A 26,528-nucleotide genomic window follows, 5' to 3' on the forward strand; every position below is an offset into this window, starting at 1 on the left:
TTCTTCGTAATGGCATGAGGAATTTGAAGTTGCTTATCCTCTCTATCTCTGATCCCCAAGACGAAGACTGGCTCATAGACCGTTGGTTTCCTCCTCCCCAAGTCAACAAAAAGCTTCTTGGTCTTGCTGACATTGAGTGAGAGCGAATTCTGACTGTTCAAATGAAAGTAACTTTGTTCTAATGCTGTTCCAATGAAAATGACTGGTTGCAATTCATAAACCAGGTCTCAGAATTAATTGAATTCCACATTTGGTTTAATGAGTGACTAATTTGGCTGTTCGCATTATCTCTTGGTTTTTGTGCTATTTATAGTCTGTCTATGAAGCTGGGATTCCAAATGCTCCCTTTCATTTGTTTTACACTTCTACATCCTAATGATTTCTGAACTTTCACTTCTTTCAAGTTTTCAGCAGGTTCTGTACATAAAGTGCCTATAAAAAGTATTCACTACCCCTTGGAAGTTTCATGTTTTACGTTTTACTATTTTACAACATTGAATCGCAGTGGGTTCAATTGGGCTTTTTTTGACACTGATCAACAGAAGAAGTCAAAATGAAAATAGATCTCTACAAAGTGATATATATTAATTACAAATATTAATCACAAAATAATTGATTACATAAATATTCACCCCCTTCAAGTCAGTATTTAGTAGATGCACCTTTGGCAGCAATTCCAGCCTTGAGTCGATGTGGATAGGTCTCTATCAGCTTTGCACATCTGGACACTGCAATTTTCCCCATTCTTCTTTCCAAAACTACTCAAGCTCTGTCAGATTGCATGGGAATCATGAGTGAAGAGTCCTTTTCATGTCAAACACACATTCTTAATTAGACTGAGGTCTTGACTTTGACTTGGCAACTTCAGAACATTAACTTTGTTGTTTTTAAGCCATTCCTGTGTAACTTTGGCTTTATGCTTAGGAGTCATTGTCTTGCTGGAAAACATATCTTCTCCCAAGTGCAGTTCTCTTGCAGATTGCATCAGGTTTTCCTCCAGGATTTCCCTGCATTCATTTTACCCTCTACCTTCACAAGCCTTCCAGGGCCTGCTGCACTGAAGCATCCCCACAGCATGATGCAGCCACCACTGTGCTTCACAGCAGGGAGTGATGTTTTTATGATGGATGTGCAGTGTTTGGCTTATGCCAAACATAGCGTTTAGTCTGATGGCCAAAAAGCTAAAATTTTGGTTTCATCAGACCATAGAACCTTCTTCCTGTTAACTTCAGAGTCTCCCACATTCCTTCTGGAAAATCTCTAGTTGAGATTTCATGCGAGGTTTTTTCAAGTGTCTTTATCTTTGCTCATCCTCCATAAAGCTGTGACTGGTGAAGCACCCGGGCAACAGTTGCTGTCAGCGAAGTCTCTCACATTTCAGCCACTGAAACTCATAACTCCTCCAGAGTTGTCCTAGTTTCCTTTGTGGCCTCCCTCACTAATCCCCTTCTTGCATGGTCACTCAGTTTTTGAGGAGGGTGGCCTGCTCTATGCAGATTTACAGCTATACCATACTTCCCATTTCTTGATTTAACTGTACTCTAAGGGATATTCAGTGACTTGGAAATTTTCTTGAATCCATCTGCCTTGTGCTTTTCAATAACCTTTTCATGTAGTCGTTCGGAGTGTTCTTTTGTGTTCACGGTGTTTTTTTCCAAGATACTGACTCACCAGTATTGGATGTTCCAGATACAAGTGTGTTTTTACTACAATCAATTGAAACACCTTGACCACACACAATCATCTCAATTTAACTAATTATGTGACTTCTAAAACCAATTGGCTACACCAGTGATGATCTGCTGTGTCATATTATAGGGGGTGAATACTTATGCAATTAATTGTGTTTCATATTTGTAATTAATTTAGATCACTTTGTAGAGATCTGTTTTCACTTTAACACAAAAGAGTCTTTTTCTGTGTATCAGTGCCAAAAAAAAAGCTAAATTAATTCCACTATGACTGAATGTTGTAAAACACTAAAGCATGAAAACTTCCTAGGGTGTGAGTACTTTTCACAGGCACTGTATCTCAAATGATCACTGCTTCAGAATGAGAATCGGGTTTAATATCACTGGGATATATCATGAAATTTCTTGTTTTGAGGCTGCAGTACTTCGTAATAAAAACTATAACTTACAATAAAACGTATATATAACAACATAAATTACATAATTAGTGCCAAAAGAGAAGAAAAAGTACTGAGGACGTGTTCATTGTCCATTCAGAATTCTGATAGCGGAGGGCAAGTGGTTTCTGAAAAGTTGAGTGTGTCTTCAGGCTGCTGTACCTCCTCCTTGATGGTAGCAATGAGAAAAGTGCATGTCCTGTGTGATGGGGGTCCTTAATGATGGATGCTGCCTTTTTGAGGACCCTCTTTTTGAAGGTGGTTTGGATGGTGAGGAAGCTAGTGCCTATGATGGAGCTGGCCGTGTTTACAACTTCCTGCAGTTTTTCCAAACCTGTGTGGGGGCCCCTCCATACCACACAGAGCCAACTTGAATTTTTTTTTGGCAAGAGTAGAAACATAGAGCACTGAGGTGACTACTTATGACATTTTGGGTATCAAAAGAAACCATGCAGTGGTGCTGGAAACAGGGTGGTCTTCACAGCCTGGAAACGGAGATGGGTAAATTCCTATCCTTCCCAGCCTACAGGAGTCATTTATTCAGCTATTTCAATGGAAAACTAACTATTCTTGTTTCAGTTTCACTGCTGATCTTATCAATAGCTGTATGACGTATGTGACAGAGGGATGTAGACAAGCAGATTGAGGGGGCAAGGGCAAGAGCAAGACAGATGGTAGTTAGAATGAAAATATGTGAGATCATCCACAGAGAAGCAGAAGTTATGTTAAATGGAGAGCGATTAGGCATTAGGTGTAAAAAGACCAAGATATTCTCGTGAAAGCCATCATGCAGATGATTGGGAGGCCAAATAGTATGTGAGCTTTTATTAGTAGATACAGATATAAATTAATAGCAAACAGCTACAGATGTGAATGTGGGGTTAAACACTCTGCAAGGCAAAAGAAAACACTAATGGATTTCACAAGGGGATTGGAAAAACACCCAAAGGATGACAGAAAATGTGGGCAAATGGGACATACATTAATTGATTTGATGGATGGAATGGTCTTCAGAACCATAATAATTGTATGATTTTGTTCAATGAAACAGAAGGACAAATTTCTTATCGAATAAATCAACAAACCCCATTAAAAAGAAAATATTAAATAGGGATTCATGAGCTACACCATGGAATGGACATATGCCTGAGTCACAGCCCTGTCTTCACTTCTTGCAATATTGAGAAAGACTGACCAGTAGAAGTATGAAATGACTTCTTCAAACCCAGTATCCTTTCATCACAGCTGAGCAGCAGATTAACTGGCAGTTATGACTTAACCAAAGGTGATAACGTCATTCAACTTCATTGGCCCATCATTGAAATGTTCCCACAACCTATGCATTCAACGTCAAGGTCTCTTCATCTCATGTTCTTGACATTAATTGCTAATCTACTTATTATTATTTTCTTTTGTTTTGTATTTACACAGCTTGTGGTCTTTTGCAAGCTGGTTGAACATCCATGTTGGTGTGGTCTTTCATTAACTCTATTATGGTTATTATTCTACTATTCATTTGTTAAGTGTGCCTGTAAGAAAACAAATCTCAGTGTTGTATATGGTGACATGTATTTTGATAACTAATTTCCTTTGAACGATATAAACCAATAGAGTTGAGAATAATATTTCAAAACACTGATATGGAAGGTACTATTAGTCAAAAGGCTGGGGAAATATACTAACCTGTAATGCAGGAATATAAGTCTTGATATCAAGTTCAATTATTTCACGAGGCAGAGAGAGCACAAAAGTCAGACAGGAAGCTAGTAACTCATCCTTGTACTGTTTCATTCTCAGTGCCAACTACAACAAATAATGTGACAAAGTGTGAGATTTGGCTCATTGTACATAAAATCCCTTATTTGTGCAGCAGTCAATACTGTTTACCATTGCCATTTATTGTTTTCATCTTATTTTCTTTATCATTTTAAAATAAAATGTTCATTTCAGATTTCATTGCCCTTGAAATGTATTAAGTACTTGCGAACTTTGAAAGATGCTAAAGCTGGGAGCATGACTTTGTCGCCAATCAAAGGCTGTTAGACAGCAGCTTCATTTTGGCTTACCCATCTGACCCACATCTATTACATAAATTCCAGGCTCTTTTGATTCAGTCTCAGAGCACTCATTAACAATATATTTCTAAAGGACATATACAGAGCAGAAAGCCTGCATATTTCAACGGCGAGTCGCAATCAGAAAAACCTGGGGCTTATTTCGGAGCCTCTCAGTGTTTTTCTTATTCAAGAATATAAAACATGGGAAAAAGTGGCATTATTTCTATCAGATTAATAGAATCCATGATAAAACAAAAAGTTCCTCCAGGAAAACCAGTGCCTCTGCTTGCAACAAAATGATTGAAATACCACTCAATTTACAACGGCTGTAGAAAAGGAATTAATCTTAAAGAGCTTATGATAAGGCAAAATTTTCATTCAACATTTTCGTCAGTTTCTTAACTTTAAAATTATCAATTCTTTATTCAGGGTCTAATAACAAGAAATACACAATTATAATGCTTTGCATGTCTTTTTCAACATGCCCAAAATCAGTTCAATGGGGATGGAGTAAAGCCACCCAGAGAAAGGGAGCAGTGAATATGTGCACAACAAATTCACACAATCAACAATGAGAAAATAAATTGAATGAATATCAGAAAGAATTCATAAAAATTGCACTGGCAGTAGCCAAAAAGGCTATTGCAGTTACTTGGAAATCGGATGCATACTTAAGTATAGATCGTTGGAAGAATGAAATTTCCAGCTGTATTCCACTTGAAAAAATTACTTATAATTTAAGAGATAAATATGAAACATTTTTGAAAATTTGGCGCCCTTATTTACAAAAGACAGGATTAAATATATAGGTGCTCTGAAGATAAAATAATTGGTTATTTGGGGAAAGAAATAAATATATATACTAAAGTTATTACGAACTCTGTGGAGCATGTGGGGATCTTCCGATATCCAGGCACACTCTCTTTCTTTCTTTCTTTTCCTATAGGGATGTTAGGGGGGAGGGGATAAGGGGAGGGGAGAAGGGTATTTTTTTTCTTCTGTAATTATTTGAAAACTCAATAAAAAAAAGTTTTTAAAAAAACAATGAGAAAATACATAATATTCTCTTTCATAACATTAATAGGAATAAATGTGGGCAAAGATACTGGGGATAAATTCTCAGTCCTTCTTAAATATCATGCTTATTCAAGGACAGCAATAGGGTGCAGTTAGTAGAGCTGCAACATCACGTTTTCAGTGGCCCAGTTAGGTGACATCAACATGAATTTTGTATATTCTTTCTGTTCACCCTGGATGTCCCTGCTTCCTCCCAAATCCAAAGACGTGCACTTGGTAAGTTCTTCAGCCACTGTAATTCGGCCATTGCACGTGGATCAAAAAATCAAAACATAAATTTTCTTTTATTATTCTAATTACCTGATCATCTAACATTTTTAATGACTAAATCTCACATTGCCAGCTTCTTTAAATATTGATTATTCATGTTAGTGCAAAAAGAAGTAATTATACTGAACAACAGATTTTTTTCTAAAGTGTTGATTTCTCAGAATTTTTTTTTGTTTATGATAGACTGCTTGAAACTCAACTCAAATATAACTTTAGGCAACTTGTATCACGGACAAACAAGAATTGGACAAACAAGAAATTAACTTTTATTGAATATAATGTGTTTAACTGAATAACAGTGCTGATGCATTGCAATAGTTCAACTAAGCAAAAAATGTTTTGTTGATGATTTTCATTTGTACTCAAGTGTCTGAGGCTTCTCATTTAACTGTCCAACAATAATCAGCTAAAATTGATGGATTCCAGTTGCCCTGATACTGTTTCTCCATGCCTACAATGTCTTGGTGAAACTTTTCACTATGCTCATCACTGACAGCCCCAAGATTTGCAGGGAAGAAGTCTAAATGGAAATGCAGAAAATTAATCTTCAGTGACATGTTGTATTTCATGGTTTTGTATGCTTAAAGGACAATGTCAACCAGTTACACGTAGTCTGGTATTCTATAGTTGTCAAGTAATCCTTCAACATCCTTGAATGCCTTCCACGTGATTTTCTCCAGTCCCACTGGAAGTTCTTTGAACTGCCTGGCATTGATGACCTGTTTGATTTGTGGACCAATAAAAACACATTCCTTAACCTTGACATCAGTTATTCTGAGATACATTTGTCTCAAGTTTCAAAATCCTTCACGGAAATGTATAGCTTTTCTAAAACCTGTCCTGCTATGCAGCCTTTGTCCTGCCTAAGCATGTCCAGGTATGCCTGGACAAGATATTGCGGGCAACACTGTAATTTACTTGAATTATGAATTGAAATAATAGATTATAGTGGATTTTTTTTAAATGGTGCATAATAGGGAAATTTCAAGGAGATTTTCATGATCAGCAGCCCAAAATCCAAAAGATACACCCAAAAGTATTTAGGAAGCAAGATCTTTGTTGTCCAGCATTATCAGTGGTTAGCAACAAAAAACCTGCACAGAAGAATTTAACTTTTCCTGCAGTACAAAGATATTCAAAAGCTTTTCTGATGTCACTTACCTCCTTTCCAAACTTGCCAAATAAAGCAAAGCAGGCAAACTTCTCTGGGTTCTTGGTGCAATGTTTTTGCGATTTTCTGCTAACACCCTAGCAAAACATAAGTTTTCTGATTATCAGAAATGCAATCGAGACCAAAACAGCAAGGCAACATGTAGAGTTGTCACTTTTTCCACACAGAGTACACATGACTGTAGTCACAGAATGTGCAGCAAGGAGCAAGTAGCTGATCCCAAGCTGGCTGTAAAAATCAAAAACAGAGAACATCTGCCAAAGCAGGGAAGCAGCTGTTTGTAGCATTCACCAGGCTAGGTGCACAGACCTTTATATTAACATTAATTTATAGAATTGGAAATAGAATTTCAGAATTTGCAAGCATCAACCAATGGGCATGGTAGCTAATAATGAGAAATTTACATGAAGATGTTAAAAACTGGCAGAATGGGCATCTAATTGGCAAATTAATTTTCTCAGACATATACACAAGAGTACAGGAGTGGTCTTTTGCTGCTGTAGCCCATTCACTTCAAGGTGCTGTGCGTTCAGAGACCCTACTCTGCACACCACTCGTGGTTCTTTGAGTTACTGTCACCTTCCCACAATCCTGATTGATAAGTTACAGAACCTGAGCCTCTGCACCTCCCTCTGCAAATGGACTGTCGACTTCCTTACTGGAAGACCATAAATTATGCTGATTGGTGATACCTACTCCTCGCTGATTATCAACACTGGTGCACCTCAGAGTGTGTGCTTAGCCCACTGCTCTACTCTCTCTATACCCATGGCTGTGTGGCTAGGTATAGCTCAAATACCATCTATAAATTTGCTGATGATAGCCAGGACATCTTCAAGGAGTGGTGTCTCAGAAAGGCAGCATCCATTATTAAGGGCCTCCAACCCTTTCTCACTGTTACCATCAGGTAGGAGGTACAGAAGCCTGAGGCACACACTCAGCGATTCAGGAACAGCTTCTACCCCTCTGCCATCTGTTTCCTAAATGGACATTGAACCCATGAACACTACCTCACTTTTTCAATATATATTATTTCTGCTCTTGCACAACTTTAATCTCCAATATACATATACTTTTATTTATCTATCTATTCATTCATTCATTCCATTTTATGTATTGTATTGAACTGCTATTGCTAAATTAACAAATTTCATGACACATGTCGGTGATACTAAACCTGATTCTGATTTTGACAGCTTAAACCAGTCTGGCCATCCTCCTCTGATCTACCTCATTACAAAGTTTTTTGCCCACTGAACTGCCGCTCACTGGACGTTCTTTTTTTTTTAGAACCATTCTCTGGAAACTCTAGAGATTGTTGTATGTGAAAATCCCAAGAAATCAGCAGTTTCTGAGATATTTAGATAGATAGATACTTTATTGATCCCAAAGGAATTAACAGTGCCACAGGAGCATTACAGATATATAAATATTAGAAGAAAGAAAGAATTAAAAAAAAGTTACCTCAAACAGTCCAACGGGGGGTGGGGGGAGTCATCACTTCCCCAGATATAGGTTGACTCATTATGGCAGAGGGTAAGAATGACCTCATATAGCACTCTCTGGAGCAGCACAGTTAGATATTCAAACCACTCTGTCAGGCACCAACAATCAATCTATGGTCAAAGTCACTTTGATCATATTTCTTCCCCATTCTGAAGTTTGGTCTGAACAACAACTGAACCTCTTGACCATATCTGCATGCTTTTATGCAATGAGTTGTTGCCACACGATTGGCAGATTAGATATTTGTATTAACAAGCAGATGTACACCAGGTGTACCTGCTATAGTGGCCACTGAGTGTATGTTAAGTGGTATATTTAGTTGGAACAAGGAAATCATAAACATTTTCAATAATAATTAACTGAATTATTAGACAGAGGGGAGGGTTTAAAGTAGATACATAAATTAATAATTATGGCGATCTGTATAATAAAGATGTAAAACAGCAAATCAAAAAATGGATTAATTTCCACCGGAACAACATTGGAAAGCACAGAGAAAGTTAAATTGGCATCAAAGTAAGGTCACCTTCAGATAACAACAAATGTTCTGCTCTCTGTTTTATAAAAAAGGACAAGAGTACAGATATTCTCAACTTAGAGGAAGCAACTAACACAAAAACATCAGCAGTCGGTGATTTTCTCCAGCAAACGGTGAGGAATGCCCCGATTGGGGTGTATAAATCTATGACACTTTTTTTGGACAGTCTTGGAGAAAATATTTTTGACCTGAGGCAGGAAAGAAAGTGAGATTTTAAGACAGGTAATAGATCCAATATGGATATCAAGAGAAATACCTTATCCCAAGAGCTTTTACAGAGCAGCATAATACCAGATCAGTCTTTTAAAGGCAGAAAATGTGGAATATATTTTATGATTAACTCATCATGGTGGACAGATGTGGCAGTTCTGTTTCATTCCTGTTCAATCGACCCTGAACACCAAGAAGTCAGTCATCCTCCATTTTATCTGCTAAGGGAGTGTTCCACAATCCTCTTGGTAGATTCCACCTCAGGCCAATGTCAGACAGCAACTGGAGCAGCTGAGCACTGTGATCCGCAGTCACGAAACAGCACGCCCGCCCCAGTCACCTTCCCGGTCAGTGTGGGGGATTTCAACCAGGCCAGCTTGAAGAGGTCTCTGAACAACTACCACCAACATATCACCTGCAGAACCAGAGGAGCCAACGCATTTGGTCACAGTTATGCCACCATCATGCACACTTACTGTGCCATCGAATGGCCGCACTTTAGAAAGTCCCATCATCTGACTGTACTTCTACTCCCAGTGACTGAAGACTGCAGCACCAGTAGTGAGGTATGGTCAAAATAGGTGGAGAGGCACTTGCAGGACAATATTCAGAAACTCACCTTTGGATCTGAATGAATGCACCATGGTTGTCATCGACTTCATCAAGATCTGTGTGGCTAAGTGTGCCTTCAAGAACATACTGGACATACCAAAACCAAAAGCCATGATGAACCAGGGGATTCATAGTCTGCTGAGGGCTAGATCTGTGGCATTCAAGACCAGTGATCCAAAACCATTCAAGAAGTGCATGTATGACCTACTGAAGGCTATTTTAAGGGCAGAAAAACAATTTCCATAGTTAGAGATGGGATCAGATGCACATCATCTCTGGCAGGGCTTGCAGGCCATTCACTATTTCCAAAAAGGTGAAACATATCATCATGAACGGCTGTGATGCTCAACACCTTTCATAAACGCTTTGAAAGGGAAAATAAAACTATGTCTGTGTGAATCCCCGCTGCATCCAGTGATCCTGTGATCTCTGTCTCGGAGCCTGACATTAGAATATATTTCAAGGTGGTGAACTCTCGAAAGGCACTAGGCCCTGACGGTGTACCTGATAGATCACTGAAAACAACTGGCTGGAGAATTCAAGGACATCTTCAGTCTCTCACTGCTGCAGTTCCCAACTGATTCAAAAGGGCAACAATCATTATCAACGCCCAAGAAGAGCAGGGAGAGCTGCCTCAACGACTATCGCACAGTTGCACTCACATCTACTGTGATGAAGTGCTTAGAGAGATTGGTCATGGCTAGAATAAACTCCTCCCTAAGGAAGGACCTGGACCCTCTGCAATATAACCACAATAGGTCTACAGTAGGGGCAATCTCACTGGCTCTCCACACTGCCTTGAAATAGCAATTCCTGTCAGGCTGCTGTTTTACGATTATAGCTCAGCATTCAGCACAATCAAACCCTCAGTTCTAATCAAAACACTTCAAAACCCAGCAGAATATCAGACGGTGTTAATAAGGCATACAGAAGCAAGATAGATCAGCTGGTTGTGAGATATCACAACAGCTTTGCACTAACATCAGTAAGACCAAGGAATTGACCGTGGACTTCAGGAAGGAGAAGATGATGGAACACAAAACAGTCTCATTGAGGGATCAGAGGTGGAAAGGGTGAGTAGTTTCAAGTTCCTGGGTGTCACCATCTCTGTAGATCTGTCCTGGTCCAACGTAGTGATGCAGTTACAAAGAAAGTACAGTGCAGCTATATTTCATTCAGAGTTTGAAGAGACTTGGTATGTCACTAAAGACTCTTGCAAATTTCTACAGGCGTACCATGCAGAGCATTCTAACCAGTTGCATCACCATCTGATATGATGGGGTACTGCACAGGATTGCAAAAAGCTGCAGAAAGTTGTAAACTCATTTCTGTCATGGGTACAAGCCTCTCCAGCATCAAGGACACCTTCAAAGGACGATACCTCAAAAAGGCAGCGTCCATCATTAAGGACTCCCATCACTCAGGACATGCCCTCTCATCACTGCTATCATCAAGTAGGTGGTACAGAAGCCTGAAGACAATCAACGTTTCAGGAATAGCTTCTTCCCCTCCACCATCAGATTTCTAAATGGATAACAAACCATACCTCAACTATTACTTTTCCTTTCTTTTTGCGCTACTTAATTTATTTTAATATATATTTCTTATTGTAATTTATAGTTCTTTTAATTATTATGTATTGCAATGAAATTGTGCATGGCCAAGTGGTTAAGGTGTTGGTCTAGTGATCTGAAGGTCGTCAGTTCAAGCTTCAGCTAAGGCAGCGTGTTGTGTCCTTGAGCAAGGCACTTAACCACACATTGTTCTGTGGCAACACTGATGCCAAGCTGTATCAGCCCTTGCCCTACTTCCCCTAGACAACATCGGTGGCATGGAGAGGGGAGACTTGCAGCATGGGCAACTGCCGGTCTCCTATACAACCCCGCCCAGGCCTGCGCCCTGGAAACTTTACAAGGCGCAAATCCGTGGTCTCTGAAGACTTACAGATGCCTATTGCAATGAACTACTAGCACAAAACAATGGATTTCTTGACATATGCCAGTGATGTTGAACTTGATTCTGAATCTGTTACAAAAATCTATTTACTATCTTCACAAAACTAGGTCACATTACTCTAGCACTGGAGTTAAAGACTAGTCTAAAGAAATACTTGGGACCCATTTGCTTATAAAAATGTTCTTTGTTATCTTGTGATTTCAAAGATCTAAATGGAAAAGTGATATAACAGTTCAATTCTACCTATGATCCAGCAATAGGCTCAAATATACCTTAAGCAGACATTTCTAAGTTAGTCAGCTTCCTCATCTCTCAGACGCAGAATAGTTTATTGTGTAAAATGGTAAAAGAAAGAAGAAACTGAAAGGTATTTAATTTCATTACCTGGAAATACTTAATCTTTTTGGCAATTTTCATTACAACTGACAGAAGCTTGTAGAATCCACTGACAAGGGGAAATTGTGTTGATCGCAGAATGAGCTCATGTCCAAATCTGTACATCCAATGTTCAAAGTACTCGGTGTGCTTTTCCAATAACAACTCCCTGATTCAAAAGTGAAGATAATTTTGCTGAAGACAGTCTAAAAAAACAGAACTGTCAGAAAAATAATCTGTGCCAATAAAATTCTCCAGTTTTACACAGATACACAATGTTCTCCAGCGCATCCATGCTATGATGCCACAAGTCTAGACTAAAGATATTAATAATTATTTGAATAAAGAATATATTTCAAACACAGTGTTAGTTATTTAATAGTAATTATGCACAGAGAATGCCAAAGTTCGCATTAAGAGCGACTGAGCATGAAATAAATACTATCCAGTTAAATTCCAGTTCTCAGAAATCCATTATTAATTATGGTGCAGAACAGCATTTTCAAAAGTCAGTCTCAGTGATTGAATTCTCAAGCCATGTAAGTAATCTTATCATGATTCTGAGCTTAAGAAAATGAGACACAATGCACTCTATACAGGTCCAGGAAGGAACACTGTGCTTGTAAATAGATTCCCTACCAGATAAGACCAATGGTAAAGACCACACTTAACATTAAGAGCTAATTAGACATTTATAAGGCAAAGGAACTACTGACTGATTTTAAGTATATAAAAAGCACTGACATACAATATCAATCAAGTCAACGGCTACATATACAGATACGTACAATGTGTTAACAGTATTCAAAAATAATTAAAATGAATTCTTTTCTGCTGCTTTGTTAAGTAATTGCACACTTACCCACAGAATTCTACCAAATTGATGAAGGCAGTGAAATCCTTTGGTTTAGTTGGGTGCATATTAGCTGCTGGGTCAGATGTGGGAATTACTATGGCACTGCTGATGTCACCCGACCCCTGCAAATCAACCAGGGACCTTCAGTCATGGCATAAGCTTCAACATTTTGTTTTATATTTTCTAAATCAGATTTGCTGGCTAATCATTTAACCACTTCCTGTTATATTTAACTGGGAAATAACAGATCAATTTATGGATGCATACATTAATCAGCAAACCTGTTTTTGGACAAAGAAATTAAAGAAACATTGCTATGGCTATTGACAATGTTCAAAATTTCTAAAGCTAAAATCAGATTACATATCAGAACAAAGAGAAAGGACATTAAAAAAGTATAATACCCCTTCTTCATTTGGGTTTTGTTTATCCACAGTCAGATCCAATTTCTCAATAATCTTGAGCACTGATTTAATAAACTCATCATACAGCAGGCGATTTAATGACTTCAGGGGTGATTCACTGATCTGCAATGTCTCCTCAATCAATCCGGATACCTTAAATATATATAAGATTTCATGTTTTTCACGATACAGAACATTTGATTCTTTTCAGAATGTAACAAATGACATATCACAATTCAGCCACAATTGCTTGAGGCAGTATTTACCATTTCTTGATAATTTAGGAAAGAAATTGTAGTTTTGCTGCACTTCTACATCTACAGATGGAATATACAAATTACCACCAGAGGCAGGTGAGACACAACAATTCATATAAACAAAAGCAGAAAAGATTGAAATGAAACTGAAAGGTTAGAGATAAAAGATGGATCACCAATCCAAGACACTCTTCTGTGTACATCCGATCCAGAAATCAGAGTATCTTTAGGACAATTTTGCTGAAGATGTGTTCAACCCTTGAAGTATCTACAGCTTTACAGATAGCCAAGGGATGGGGCTAGGAGTTGGAAGAATAAATAGGTTCTTTTAAGGCGCCCTGCCATCTTGAAAACAACAGGGTTGGAAAGAAGAATGCCTTCATTAGAGGCAATGAGTTCAAGAGTTATTAAGTTATGTTGCAACTTCATAAAACTTTGGTTAGTCTACATTTGAAGCACGCATTCAAATCTTGTCACCATCTTACACGAAGGGTGTGGAGGTTTTTGAGAGAGTACGGGAGAGGTTTACCAGCATGCTGCTAGATTAGAGGGGATGTGCTACAAGGACAGGATGGACAAACTTGGAACTGTTTTCTTTGGAGTGGCAGAGGCTGAGGAGAGAGCTGGTGGAAGTTGAAAAGATCATGAGAGGCAGAGAGTAGACACCTGATACCTTTTGACAAGGGTTAAAATATCTAATGCTACAGGGGCATGAACTTACAATGAGAGGGGTAAATTCCAGGGAGATGTGAGGGGCACATTTCTTTACCCCTCGAGAGTGATTGGTGCCTAAAATGCACAGCCAGAGATCATACTAAGGCAAATATGATAGAGGCATTTAAGAGGCTCTTAGATAGGCACATGGACGTACACAGAATGGAAGGTTATGAACACTGTATACACAGTAAGAATTAGTTCAGTTTGGCATGTAATCACCAGTTCACCTGTGCCATCCTGTTTCATGTCCTCTGCTCGAATAGCACAAGAGATTCAAGTATAAGAAATTTATTGAAGACCAGATAAATAGTTCTTGAAAGCACTTAATCTGAAATACCCAATAAGGGCATCACAATGAATAATCTTGGCAGCAATAGACATAACTGAAAAGGTGGAAATTTTATCACCAAGGTTTAGCACCTGAATAGATCTATGCCAAAGAAGTTATGAAAGCAGACTCTATAGAAAGGGGGTCAGACAGGCAATTTGGTGGATGCAGGAAAGAAGCACAGATGGTAGTTTGCCTCTGAGGTGCCAGGGTCTGGACGTTTCTGATCGCATCCATGCTATCCTGAAGTGAGAAGGTAAATAGCCAGAAGTCATGGTACATATTGGTACCAACGACATAGGTAGGAAAAGGGAGGAGGTCCTGAAAACAGAATACAGGGAGCAAGGAAAGAAATTGAGAAGCAAGATCTCAAAGGTAGTAATCTCGGGATTACTGCCTGTGCCACGTGACAGTGAGAATAGGTATAGAGTGAGGTGGAGGATAAATGTGTGGCTGAGGGATTGGAGCAGGGGATCATTAGGAACTCTTTTGGGGCAGGCGTAAACTGTACAAAAAGGACAGGTTGCACTTGAACCTGAGGGGGACTAACATCCTGGCAGGGAGGTTTGCTAAAGCTATTGGGGAGATTTAAATTAGAATTGCTGGGGGTTGGGAGCCAAACTGAACAGATGGAGGAAGGTGAAGTTGGGTCACAAATAGAGAATGCTTGGAGACAGTGCAAGGGTGAGGATAGGCAGGTGATAGAGAAGGGATGCATTCAGACTGACGGTTTGAATGTGTCTATTTTAACGCAAGGAAAATTATGAACAAAGCAGATAAACTTAGAACATGGATCAGTACTTGGAGATATGACGTGGTGGCCATTGCAGAGATTTGGATGGCTCAGGGACAGGAATGGTTACTTAGAGTACCAGACTATAGATGTTTCAGAAAGGACAGGGAGGGAGGCAAAAGAGGTGTGGGCGTGGCACTGTTGATCAGAGATAGTGTCATGGCCGCAGAAATGGAGGAAGTCACGTAGGGATTGTCTACTGATTCTCTGTGGGTGAAAGTTAGAAACACGAAGGAGTCACTAACTCTACTGGGTATTTTTTATAGACCACCCAATAGTGACAGGGACATAGAGGAGCAGATAAGGATACAGATTCTGGAAAGGTGTAATACGTACAGGGTTGTTGTGCTGGGAGATTATCTTTCTTTCTCAATCTTTTTTATTAAGTTTCGAATAGACAAACATAACAATGATAATGATACAAAGAGATGGGGATTACATTAATAACGGTTAATGTATACAGGCACAGACTCCGGGTAACATGTCTAATCTAAGCCTCCCAATCTCTTAATAACTGAACATGAAAAAGATTCAAAAAAACTTATACAGATGAAAGTCCCCCTAAACTAAAAAAAAATAAGCTCAAAACAAGCAAAGCTGGGCTGCCATGTTTCATTGGTTAAAATCATTATTTGTAATTAACTCCGCTCCTCTACACATGAACAAAAAGTTATTGAGAAGGTTTCGGAAAAGGTCAGTAGTGGGAGATTTTAATTTCTCAAATTTTAATTGGTATGTCCTGAGGGCAAGGGGTTTAGATGGGGTGGAGTTTGTTAGGTGTGTTCAGGAAGGCTTCTTGACACAATATGTAGATATGCCTACAAGAGGAGAGGCTGTACTTGATCTGGTATTGGGAAATGAACCTGGTCAGGTGTCAGGTCTCTCACTGGGAGAGCATTTTGGAGATAGTGATCATAATTCTATCTCCCTTACAATAGCATTGGAGTGAGATAGGAACAGACAAGTTCGAAAAGAGTTTAATTGGAGTAAGGGGAAATATGAGGCTATCAGGGAGGAGCTTGGAAACAAACTGGGAATAGATGTTCTCAAGGGAAATGTACAGAAGAAATGTGGTAAATGTTCAGGGGATATTTGGCATAGGTATATTCCAATGAGAGAGACGGAAAGAATGGTAGGGTACAGGAACCGCGGTGTACAAAGGCTGTTGTAAATCTAGTCAAGAAGAAATGAAAGGGTCAAAAAGCTAGGCAATGATAGAGATCTAGAAGATTATAAGGCTAGCAGGAAGGAGCTGAAGAAAGAAATTAGGGGAGCCAGAAGGGGCCATGAGAAGGTCTTGGCAGACATGATTAAGCAAAACCCCAAAGCATTCTACAAGTATGTGAAGAGCAATACGATAAGGTGTGAGAGAATAGGACCAATCAAGTGTGACAGTGGAAAAGTGTGTATGGAACCAGAGGAGATAGCAGAGGTACATAATGAGTACTTTGCTTCAGTATTCACTACAGAAAAGGATCTTGGCGATTGTAGACATGACTTACAGCAGACTGAAAAGCTGGAGCACATAGATATTAAGAAAGATGATGTGCAGGAGCCTTTGGAAAGGATCAAGTTAGATGAGTCACCGGGACCGGATGAGATATACCCCAGGCTTCTGTAGGAATGGAGCGAGGAGATTGCTGATCCTCTGGCATTGATCTTTGCAGCATCAATATGGACAGGAGATGTTCCGGAGGATTGGAGGGTTGCGAATGTTGCTCCCTTATTCAAGAAAGGGAGTAGAGATAGCCCAGGAAATTATAGACCAGTGAGTCTTACTTCAGTGGTTGGGAAGTTGATAGAGAAGACCCTGAGAGGCAGGATTTATGAACGTTTGGAGAGGAATAATATGGTTAGGATAGTCAGCATGGCCTTGTCAAAGGCAGGTCGTGCCTTATTGTAGACGGGTTATATTCTGCATGGAGGTTGGTGACCAGTGGAGTGCCTCAGGGATCTGTTCTGGGACCCCTACTCTTCATGATTTTTATAAATGACCTGGATGAAGAAGTGGAGGGATAGGTTAGTAAATTTGCTGATGACACAAAGGTTGGAGGTGTTGTGGATAGTGTGAAGGGCTGTCAGAGGTTACAGCAGGACATTGATTGGATGCAAAACTGAACTGAGAAGTGGCAGATGGAGTTCAACCCAGATAAGTGTCAGGTGGTTCATTTTGGTCGGTCAAAATGATGAGGAAGTAGCATTAATGGTAAGACTCTTGGCAGTATGGAGGATCAGAGGGATTTTGGGATCTGAGTTTATAGGACACTCAAAGCTGCTGCGCAGGTTGACTCTGGTTAAGAAAGCATACGGTGCACTGACCTTCATCAATCGTGGGATTGAGTTTAAAAGCCGAGAGGTAATGTTGCAGCTCTCTAGGACCCTGGTCAGAACCCACTTGGAGTACTGTGCTCAGTTCTGGTCGCCTCAATACAGGAAGGATGTGGAAACCATAGAAAGGGTACAGAGGAGATTTACGAGGATGTTGCCTGGATTGGGGAGTATGCCTTATGAGGATAGGTTGAGTGAACTCGGCCTTTTTACTTTGGAGCGATGGAGGTTGAGAGGTGACCTACTAGAGATGTATAAGATGATGAGAGGTATTGATTGTGTGGATTGTCAGAAGCTTTTTCCCAGGGCTGAATGGCTAGCACAAGAGGACACAGTTTTAAGGTGCTTGGAAGAAGATACAGGGGAGATGTCGGGGTAAGTTGTTTGTTTTTTTTTTGTGTTTTTTTTTAAAAACGCAGAGAGTGGCGATTGCATAGAATGGGCTGCTGGCGACGGTGGTGGAGGCGGATACAATAGGGTCTTTTACGAAACTCCTAGACAGGTATATGGAGCTCTGAAAAACAGAGGGCTATGGGTAACCCGAGGTAAATTCTCAGGTAAGGACATGTTCAGCACAGCTTTGTGAGCTGAAGAGCCTGTATTGTGCTGTAGGTTTTCTATGTTTCTAAGCAGATTGTTCTTTAAACTCTCCATTCTGTACTGCACCCATCATTCTGATTCCATTTTGAATAGCATGTTAAAATGTGAGGTGTGAGGCCCTCTGCTGGTTGGTGTTGACCATGCACATTGGGTCGTATGCGAGCCAGGGCAGTACAATATGGAAAGCAAGCTGTTGGCCATGGACCAGGATCCCCCTCTCCATGCAGCTGATGAACCCACAGGAACGGCAGAGGCTGAAACAGTTTGGCACCAGCATCATTGGACTGTGTAGGACTGCCTTAGGGACTCCAGCACCAGATTTCTCCCCAGGTTTACTTCCAATGCATTCCCCATGAGTGGGTATAGTTGCAAGGTAGCGGAGGTTTGAGATCAGAGTTTTCCTTCTCCTAGATGAGCTGCCAACCACGGCTGACTAGCCATGTTTGCCTTAGGTGACTGGTTCTACGACTCCAAATACCCGCCTTTGCCCCTTCTCCTGTCAGAAGAAATAGTCCATCATACTTAGCAACTAAGTGACACATGAAGGCCAGGAACTGGATTTGGTTGTCAAGGGCAACAGCATCGCACCCCATTGGGAGCATTTTATAGATAGTGGGAGCTTATCCCCACTACTCGCCCGGCTATGTCAACCTAAGGTTAAAATGTACTAAATTCATATCAGATGAGGATACCTTCATTTTCTCACAGTCTAGCAGGATTCTGAATAAGTCCAAGTAATCCTTATAAGATGGAACTCTCCATTTTCCTGTTGCCACATTGCCACTGGTGCCAGATGACTGCTGTGTGTTTGATCCTGGCCCAAGTTTCCCTTTTCCCTCCTAAGGATTTAATTAAAATTTCCATTAGTTAACATCACAATGAGGAAATGTGCTGAGTAAAGATAACACAGAAAAGAAAAACTTTGAACAGCAAGTGTAGGTAACTGATAAGCACAGTCAGCAGAGAACGTGAAAGCACCAGATGATTTGAATAAAGTCTTAATGCAATTGTGTGGGCCCTTGCTAATACCAGACCTGAAATATTATACACAGTTTTGTTCTGACCAAAATAAGGATATAGCTGATAAAGGCAAATACATCTGGATCTTGAGATGGGAGACCAGGCCTGTTCTCTACATTTAAGAATGAGAGGTGATCTTGTTGAAAACTTGAAAATTCTCACAGGGTTCAACAGAGTGGATATAGGGAAGATGTTTCCCTTGGCTCAGAGAAGAATCCACAATGTACACCACAGCCTCAGGTTAAGAAGTCAAATGGTTCAATTTAATATCAGAGAATGCATATAGTATACAACCTGAAATTTTTACTCTTCGCTGACATCCATGAAACAAGAAACCGCATGGAATAAATGATAGAACCAACAGAACCCCAAAGCCTCCCCAAGCACAAGCATCGCCCCTCTTCCACCTGCTCCCCCTCCTCTCCATCAGAAGTACCGACCTCCCTTCCACCATACAAGCAATAGCAAAAGTCTCCCACCCCCAGAGATCTTGACTCAGAGTCCATCGAAAACTAGTCCATACCCAGAAGCTCAGACAGGCTCTCTCTCTCTCTCCATCAAGGGAGAGAGAGGTCACTCCTGCAACAATGAGAATGGAGTCTAACAACTCAGTGTTCCAATGTTACAGTCTTCCGTGTCATCCACTTATGACAGAAATGAGAAATTTACTCACTCAGAGGAAGGAGAATCTTTGGAGCTCTGTGTCCCCAAGGGGTGTGGCAGCTCTGTCATTGTGCTCATTCCAAAAAGAGATCAATAGATAGCACGAAGACCAAGGAAAATGGGGAGAACGCAGATAAATTAAACTGTGGCAGAAAGCCAGTATTGAGCTAATGAATGAAGGAGCAGAATAAAAGGACCTAATATTGATCCTACGATCATCACTATAATGATCCGTGTAAAGCCTTAGCCAGGATGCGGACTCTCAGGAAATGAGCGCTACTGACCTCCTGTAAAGGCAGCTACCCTGTTCAGCTTTTGTAATCGTTAACTTGTGAAAAAAAAGCTCAGTGACCTGATTACAGGTACACGGAAAATAAAAAGAAAACCATAATAGATGCTGGGAATGAAACAGAAAATTCCAGAAACACTCAAAAGATTACACATTATCCCCAGTGGGAGATAAACAAGAGATCCTGTGCTTTCCGATTCACCCTGAGTTTACATTTTAGGGCAATGACTCTCATTGGAACCTTTCAATGGTATTTTGATGAAGGATCAACACCACAATGTTTTCATTCCACTTCTCTCAAACATTGCATGATTAGCTGTTCAGCATTTTCTGCTTCTTTCACCAAAGGGGAAGCCTAGTTGACAATGTACAATGCTTATAAAAAAATATTCACCCCCCCCTTCGAAGCTTTCATGTTTTATTGCTTTACAACCTTGAGTCACCATGGATTTCTCTTGTGTGGTCTGTTTTGTGCTTTTTCGTGATATCATTCCAGAGAACGTTGTCTCATTTTTTAAACTGCATTGTATTTGTGGTTTATAAGTGACAATAAACTGAATCGGAATCTGATTTAATTTGGCTTTTTTTCTGACACTGATCAACAGAAGTTGAAGTTGAAGTGAAAACAGATCTCTAAAAAGAGATCTAAATTAAATACAAATTTAAAACACAAAATAATTGATTGCATATGTATTCATCCCTTTTAATATGGCCCACTAAATCATCACTGAAACAACCTCACATAATTAGTTAATTAGAGATCACCTGTGTGCAGTCCAGGTGTTTCAATTGATTGTAGTAAAAATACACCTGTATCTGGAAGGTCAGACTGCTGGGGAGTCAGTATCCTGGCAAAAACTACTATGAAGGCAAAAAAAAACACTCCAAGCAATTCCGCAAAAAGGTTATTGAAAAGCACAAGTCAGAAGATGGATTCAAGAAAATTTCCAAGTCACTGAATATCCCTTGTTAAGTCAATCATCAAGAAATGGAAAGAGTATGGCTCAGTTGTAAATCTGCCCAGAGCAGGAGGTCCTCAAAAACTGAGTGACTGTGCAAGAAGGAGATTAGTGAGGGAGGCCACCAAGAGACCAATGACAACTCTGGAGGAGCTACAAGCTTCAGTGGCTGAAATGGGAGAGACTGTGCTTACAACTGTTGCCCGGGTGCTTCACCAGTCACAGCTTTATGGAAGAGTAGCAAAGATAAAGCCACTGTTGAAAGAACATCACATGAAATCTCAGCTAGAGTTTGCCAGAAATCATGTGGGAGACTCTGAAGTCAGCTGGAAGAAAGTTCTACGGTCTGATGAAACTAAAATTGAGCTTTTTGGCCATCAGATTAAACACTATGTTTGGCGTAGGCCAAATGCCGCACATCATCAAAAACACACCGTCCCTACCATAAAGCATGCTGGTGGCTGCATCATGCTGTGGGGATGCTTCACTGCAGCAGGCCCCAGAAGGCTTGTGAAGGTAGAGGGTAGAATGAATGCAGCAAAATACAGGGAAATTCTGGAGGAAAACTTGATGCAGTCTTCAAGAGTACAGTGACCTCGGAGAAGATTTGTTTTCCAGCAAGACAATGACACCAAGCATAAAGCCAAAGATACACAGGAATGGCTTAAAAACAACGAAGTTGTTGTCCTGGAGTGGCTGGAGTGACCTCAATCCAATTGAGAATTTGTGGCTGGGCTTGAAAAGGGCTGTTCACTCACAATCCCCATGCAATCGGACAGAGCTTCAGCAGTTTTGTAAACAGAATGGGGAAAGCTTGCGGTGTCCAGATGATAGAGACCTATTCAAACAGACTCAGTGCTGCAATTGCTGCCAAAGGTTCATCTACTAAATACTGACTTGAAGGAGGGGAGTAAAGTGGTGCCAGAAAGTTTGTGAACAATGTAGAATTTTCTCTAATTCTGCATAAATATGACATAAAACATGACCAGATCTTCATGCAAGTTCTAAAATTAGATAAAGAGAACACAATTAAATCAATATCACAAAAAAACATTATGCTTGTTCATTTATTTATGAGAAAGATGATCCAATTTATTTGTTGAAACAAGTATGTAAACCTTAGGGTAATGCCTTTGACAAAAAGCTATTTGGAATCAGGTATACTAATTAACGAGGTGAGATTGGAGTTGTGATTGGTGCCTTGCCCTATAAAAAAGACACACAAAGTCAGGTTACTGACAGAGTCAGCTCTTCTCAAGAAAGATCTGCTTATATGCACCACACCGATCAAATCAACTTTCAGAGGACCTTAGAAGAAGAATTGTAGAGATGCATGAAGCTGGAAAGGCTACAAAGGCATTTTCAAAGACCAGAGTGTTCATCAGTCCACAGTAAGAGAAATTGTCCACAAATGAAGGAAATTTGGTACTGTTGCTACTCTCCCGAGTGGGCGTCCTGCAAAGATCACATCAACAACACAATGTGCAATGCTGAAGAAGGTGAAAAAGAACCCAAGGGTAATAGCAAAAGACCTGCAGAAATCTGTTAAAGTGTCTGTTTGTGTGTCCACTATCCGAAAACACTGAACAAGAATGGTGTTCATGGAAGGACGCCATGGAGGAAACCCCTGCTCTCCAAAAAAGACTCTGCTGCAAGTCTCAAGTTTGCAAAGGACCACCTGGCTATTCTATGACGCTTCTGGGACATGGACAGATGACACAAAAGTTGAACTTTTTGGCATAAGTGCAGATTGCTATGTTTGGAGGAAAAAGGGCACTAAAACCTCCTCTCAACTATGAGGCATGGTGGAATGAGCATCATAGTTTGGGACTGCTTTGCTACCTCGGGGTCTGAACAGCTTGCAATTGTTGCAAACAATCAATTCAAACTTGCATCAGGGCATTTTACTGGAGAATGTCAGGATAGCAGTCCATCACCTGAAGCTTAATAGAAGTTGGATAATGCAACAAGACAATGATCTGAAAGACCAGAGTAAATCAGCAACAGAGTGGTTTAAAAGGAAGAATATTTGTGTTTTGGAATGACCAAGTCGAAGTCCTGATCTTAATCTGAAAGAAATGTGGTGGAAGGACCTGAAGCAAGCAGTTAGACAATAAGACATCAGAGCAGAATTAGGCCATTCAGCCCATCAAGTCGGCTCTGCCATTCCATCATGGCTGGTCCTGAATCCCATACTCAATCCCATATGCCTGCCTTCTTGCAATATCCTTTGATGCCCTGACCGATCTGGAAACTTTTGGCTTAAATATACCCACAGACTTGGTTTCCACTACAGTCTGTGGCACAGCATTCCACAAATTTGCTACCCTCTGGCTAAAAAAATTCTACTTGACCTGTTCTAAAAGATCACCCCTCAACTTTGAGGCTGTGCTCTCTAGTTCTGGATACCCCCACCATAGGAAACATCCTCTCCACATCCACCCTATCTAGTTCTTTCAACATTCAATCTGTTTCAATGAGATCCCCACACATTCTTCTAAATTCCAGTGAGTACAGGCCCAAAGCTGCCAAACGCTCCTCGTATGTTAACCCCTTCATTTCCAGAATCATCTTCGTGAACATCCTGTGGACTCTCTCCAAAGCCAACACATCCTTTCTAAGATATGGGACCCAAAACTGTTGACAATATTCCAAGTGCGGCCTGACTCGTGTCTTACAAAGCTTCAGCATTATCTCCTTGCTTTTATATTCTATTCCCCATGAAATAAATGCCAATATTGCATTTGCCTTCTTTAGCACACAGTTAACCTGCAAATTAACCTCCAGGGAGTCTTGCATGAGGACTCCTAAGCCCCTCTGCATCTCTAATGTTTGAACCTTCTCCCCATTTAGATAATATTCTGCTCTTTTGTTTCTTTTACCAAATACATTATCAGGCATTTCCTAACACTGTATTCCATCTGCCACCTTTTTGCCCTTTCTTCCAATTTGTCTTAGTCGTGCTGCAATCGCTTTGATTCCTCAGCACTACCTACCCCGCCACTCATCTTCGTATCATCTGCAAACTTTCCACAAAGCCATCAATTCCATTTCCAAATCATTGACAAACAATGTGAAGAGTAGTGGTCTCACTACTGACCCCTGAGGAACACCACTAGTGACTGGCAGCCAACCAGAAAAGACCCCCCACTTCCCCCCCCACTCACTGGCTCCTGGCTGTCAGCCATTCCTCTATCCATGCCAGTATCTTTCCTGTAATGCCACAGGATTTTATCTTGTTAAGCACACTTATAAGGTGCGGCCCCTTATCAAATGCCTTCTGAAAATCCAAGTAAATGACAATTTTCACATCACATGCTAATGATAAGAACTCTGATTCTAATCCACCACCTCTCCTTTGTCCATTCTGCTCGTTACTTCCTCAGAGAACTCTAACAGATTTGTCAGGCAAGATTTCCCTTTACAGAAACCATGCTGACTTTGATTTATTTTATCATTAATCTCCAAGTACCCTGAAACCTTATCCTTCGTAATAGGCTCCAATACTTTCCCAACCATTGAGGTTAGGCTAACTAGCCAGTTCATGCAAGGAAGCCCACCTACATCCCAGATTTGAAGCAGTTTTGTAAGGAGAAATGGATTAAAATTCCTCCAACCCAATGGAGTTTGGAAGCATCCAAGTGAGAAATTGTACTTGACAGATCAAGGAGAAATCAGAGATCTGAGTCTGTTGAAGCCAATTCTTCGACAATCAGACTGATTGAACACAGAGAACATGAGCAAGAAGGAATTGAGTTTACAAAGTGTAAAGCGACAAGGTCAACTGATAAAGGACTTTGACATTTTCAGGTTAAAAAACTGACAACATATTATAAATGTACCATATCAACAGATACTATCTCTGACACTTTGTTGTTAATATACAAATCCTTCACATGAAATTCGTCTCTTCATGGTATTTTAACAGACATTGATCCAGTGAAATTTTATGCAAGAATCCCCTAGTTTGTCTGAAATAAAATTAATGCTAATGTTTTTTACTTGACAGCCCATAGTCAACAGTTAGTGCAACAGTTAGTGTCCTTAGTGCAACGGTTAATGTCCGCTGCTCAGTGAAGGAGATCATGCAAATTTTTCTTACCCCGGGAAGTAGGACTGGCTTTGAACACACGCGAATCAGACCCTGATGCACTGAAACACAATTTTAAACAAACTTGAATCAACAGGTCAATAAACTCAAGAACCAAATTAATTCCGAAATTTATTTGGGCAACTTCAATAATTCTGTCAGACAATAAATGGAAAATCACCCTACGTAAACGCAACATATTTCACAGTTTAACAAGTCACCAAATGGCATTAATTCTTTTAATTTGCATTCACAGTTTCAAATTTTCCCCCTGCATGTAAAACTTTCTTGCTCCTCTGCCAAGTATCAAAATTCCCCCAGCACCTTTTTCCAGTTTGACACAAAAATAATGTAAGCATTTTAGTGACTGTAAATCAAAACATTAAACTCATTTGCAATTTGTTAAGAGAGTTCTAATTTGCTAAATTTTCACCAAAAAATTGTGAACAATGTTCTTAAACCAGGAGGTCAGAAGGCCGAAGATCATTTATTAAAGCACAAGAACTCCAGTCATTCTTGATGTTCACCCCACTTAAAATAAAAACCTTTCCATAAGACCAGAAGACATTACAGCAGAATTCGATCATTCCACCCATCCATTTTCCACACATCTCCATTCTCCTGGAATCTCTCCATAACCTTTCACACCCTGACATCAACCTCCACCTTAAATACGTCCAATGACCTGGCCTCCACAGCCTCCTGTGGCAATGAATTCCGCACTCTGGCTAAAGAAATTTCCCCTGACCTCTGTTCTAAATGGATATCCTTCTATTCTGAGGTTGCACTAGTCCTAGATGCCCATTAGACTCTCTACATCCACTCTAATTAAGCCTTTAAACATTTGATTGGTTTCAATGAGATTCCCCCTCATTCTTCTAAATTCCAGGCGTACAGGCCGAGAGTCAAACATTCCTCATATGATAAGCTTTTCATTCCCAGAATCATTTTTGTGAACCTCCTTTGAACCCTCTCCAATGTCAGCACATTCTTTCTTAGACAGGGGACCCAAAACAGCTCACAATAATCCTAGTGTGGCCTCATCAGTGCCTTATAAAGCCTCAACGTTACTTCACACACAAAATGGTGGTGGACCACAGCAGGCCAGGCAGCATCTATAAGGAGAAGCGCTGTCGATGTTTCGGGCCGAGACCCTTCGAGGGAGATGGAGAACAGGCAGAGTGATGGGCAGAAAGAGGGAAAAAAAACAACTAAAAATGTCAGGGATGGGGTAAGAAGGGGAGGAGGGGCATTAATGGAAGTTAGAAAAGTCAATGTCTCCCCCCCCTTTCTTTCTCCCGAGGCCTCCCGTCCCATGATCCTT

At 40.2% G+C, this 26,528-nt stretch overlaps 1 protein-coding gene across 1 annotated transcript in view; it reads right to left on the reverse strand.

Annotated features, from left to right (window-relative positions):
* The window catches only part of prkdc (protein kinase, DNA-activated, catalytic subunit), a 235,195-nt gene that overhangs the window by 169,744 nt on the left and 38,923 nt on the right, over window positions 1–26,528 (reverse strand). The window contains exons 14-20 of the mRNA XM_059980547.1: window positions 25,217–25,266; window positions 18,876–19,022; window positions 13,161–13,313; window positions 12,763–12,878; window positions 11,910–12,069; window positions 6,694–6,780; window positions 3,812–3,931 (exon numbers count right to left, since the gene is read on the reverse strand). Of these exons, the coding sequence (XP_059836530.1) occupies window positions 3,812–3,931; window positions 6,694–6,780; window positions 11,910–12,069; window positions 12,763–12,878; window positions 13,161–13,313; window positions 18,876–19,022; window positions 25,217–25,266 (833 nt within the window). The remainder of the gene's footprint in view (window positions 1–3,811; window positions 3,932–6,693; window positions 6,781–11,909; window positions 12,070–12,762; window positions 12,879–13,160; window positions 13,314–18,875; window positions 19,023–25,216; window positions 25,267–26,528) is intronic.

Source organism: Hypanus sabinus, chromosome 1 (genome assembly GCF_030144855.1).
Source record: "Hypanus sabinus isolate sHypSab1 chromosome 1, sHypSab1.hap1, whole genome shotgun sequence".
Classification (NCBI taxonomy): Eukaryota; Metazoa; Chordata; class Chondrichthyes; order Myliobatiformes; family Dasyatidae; genus Hypanus; species Hypanus sabinus.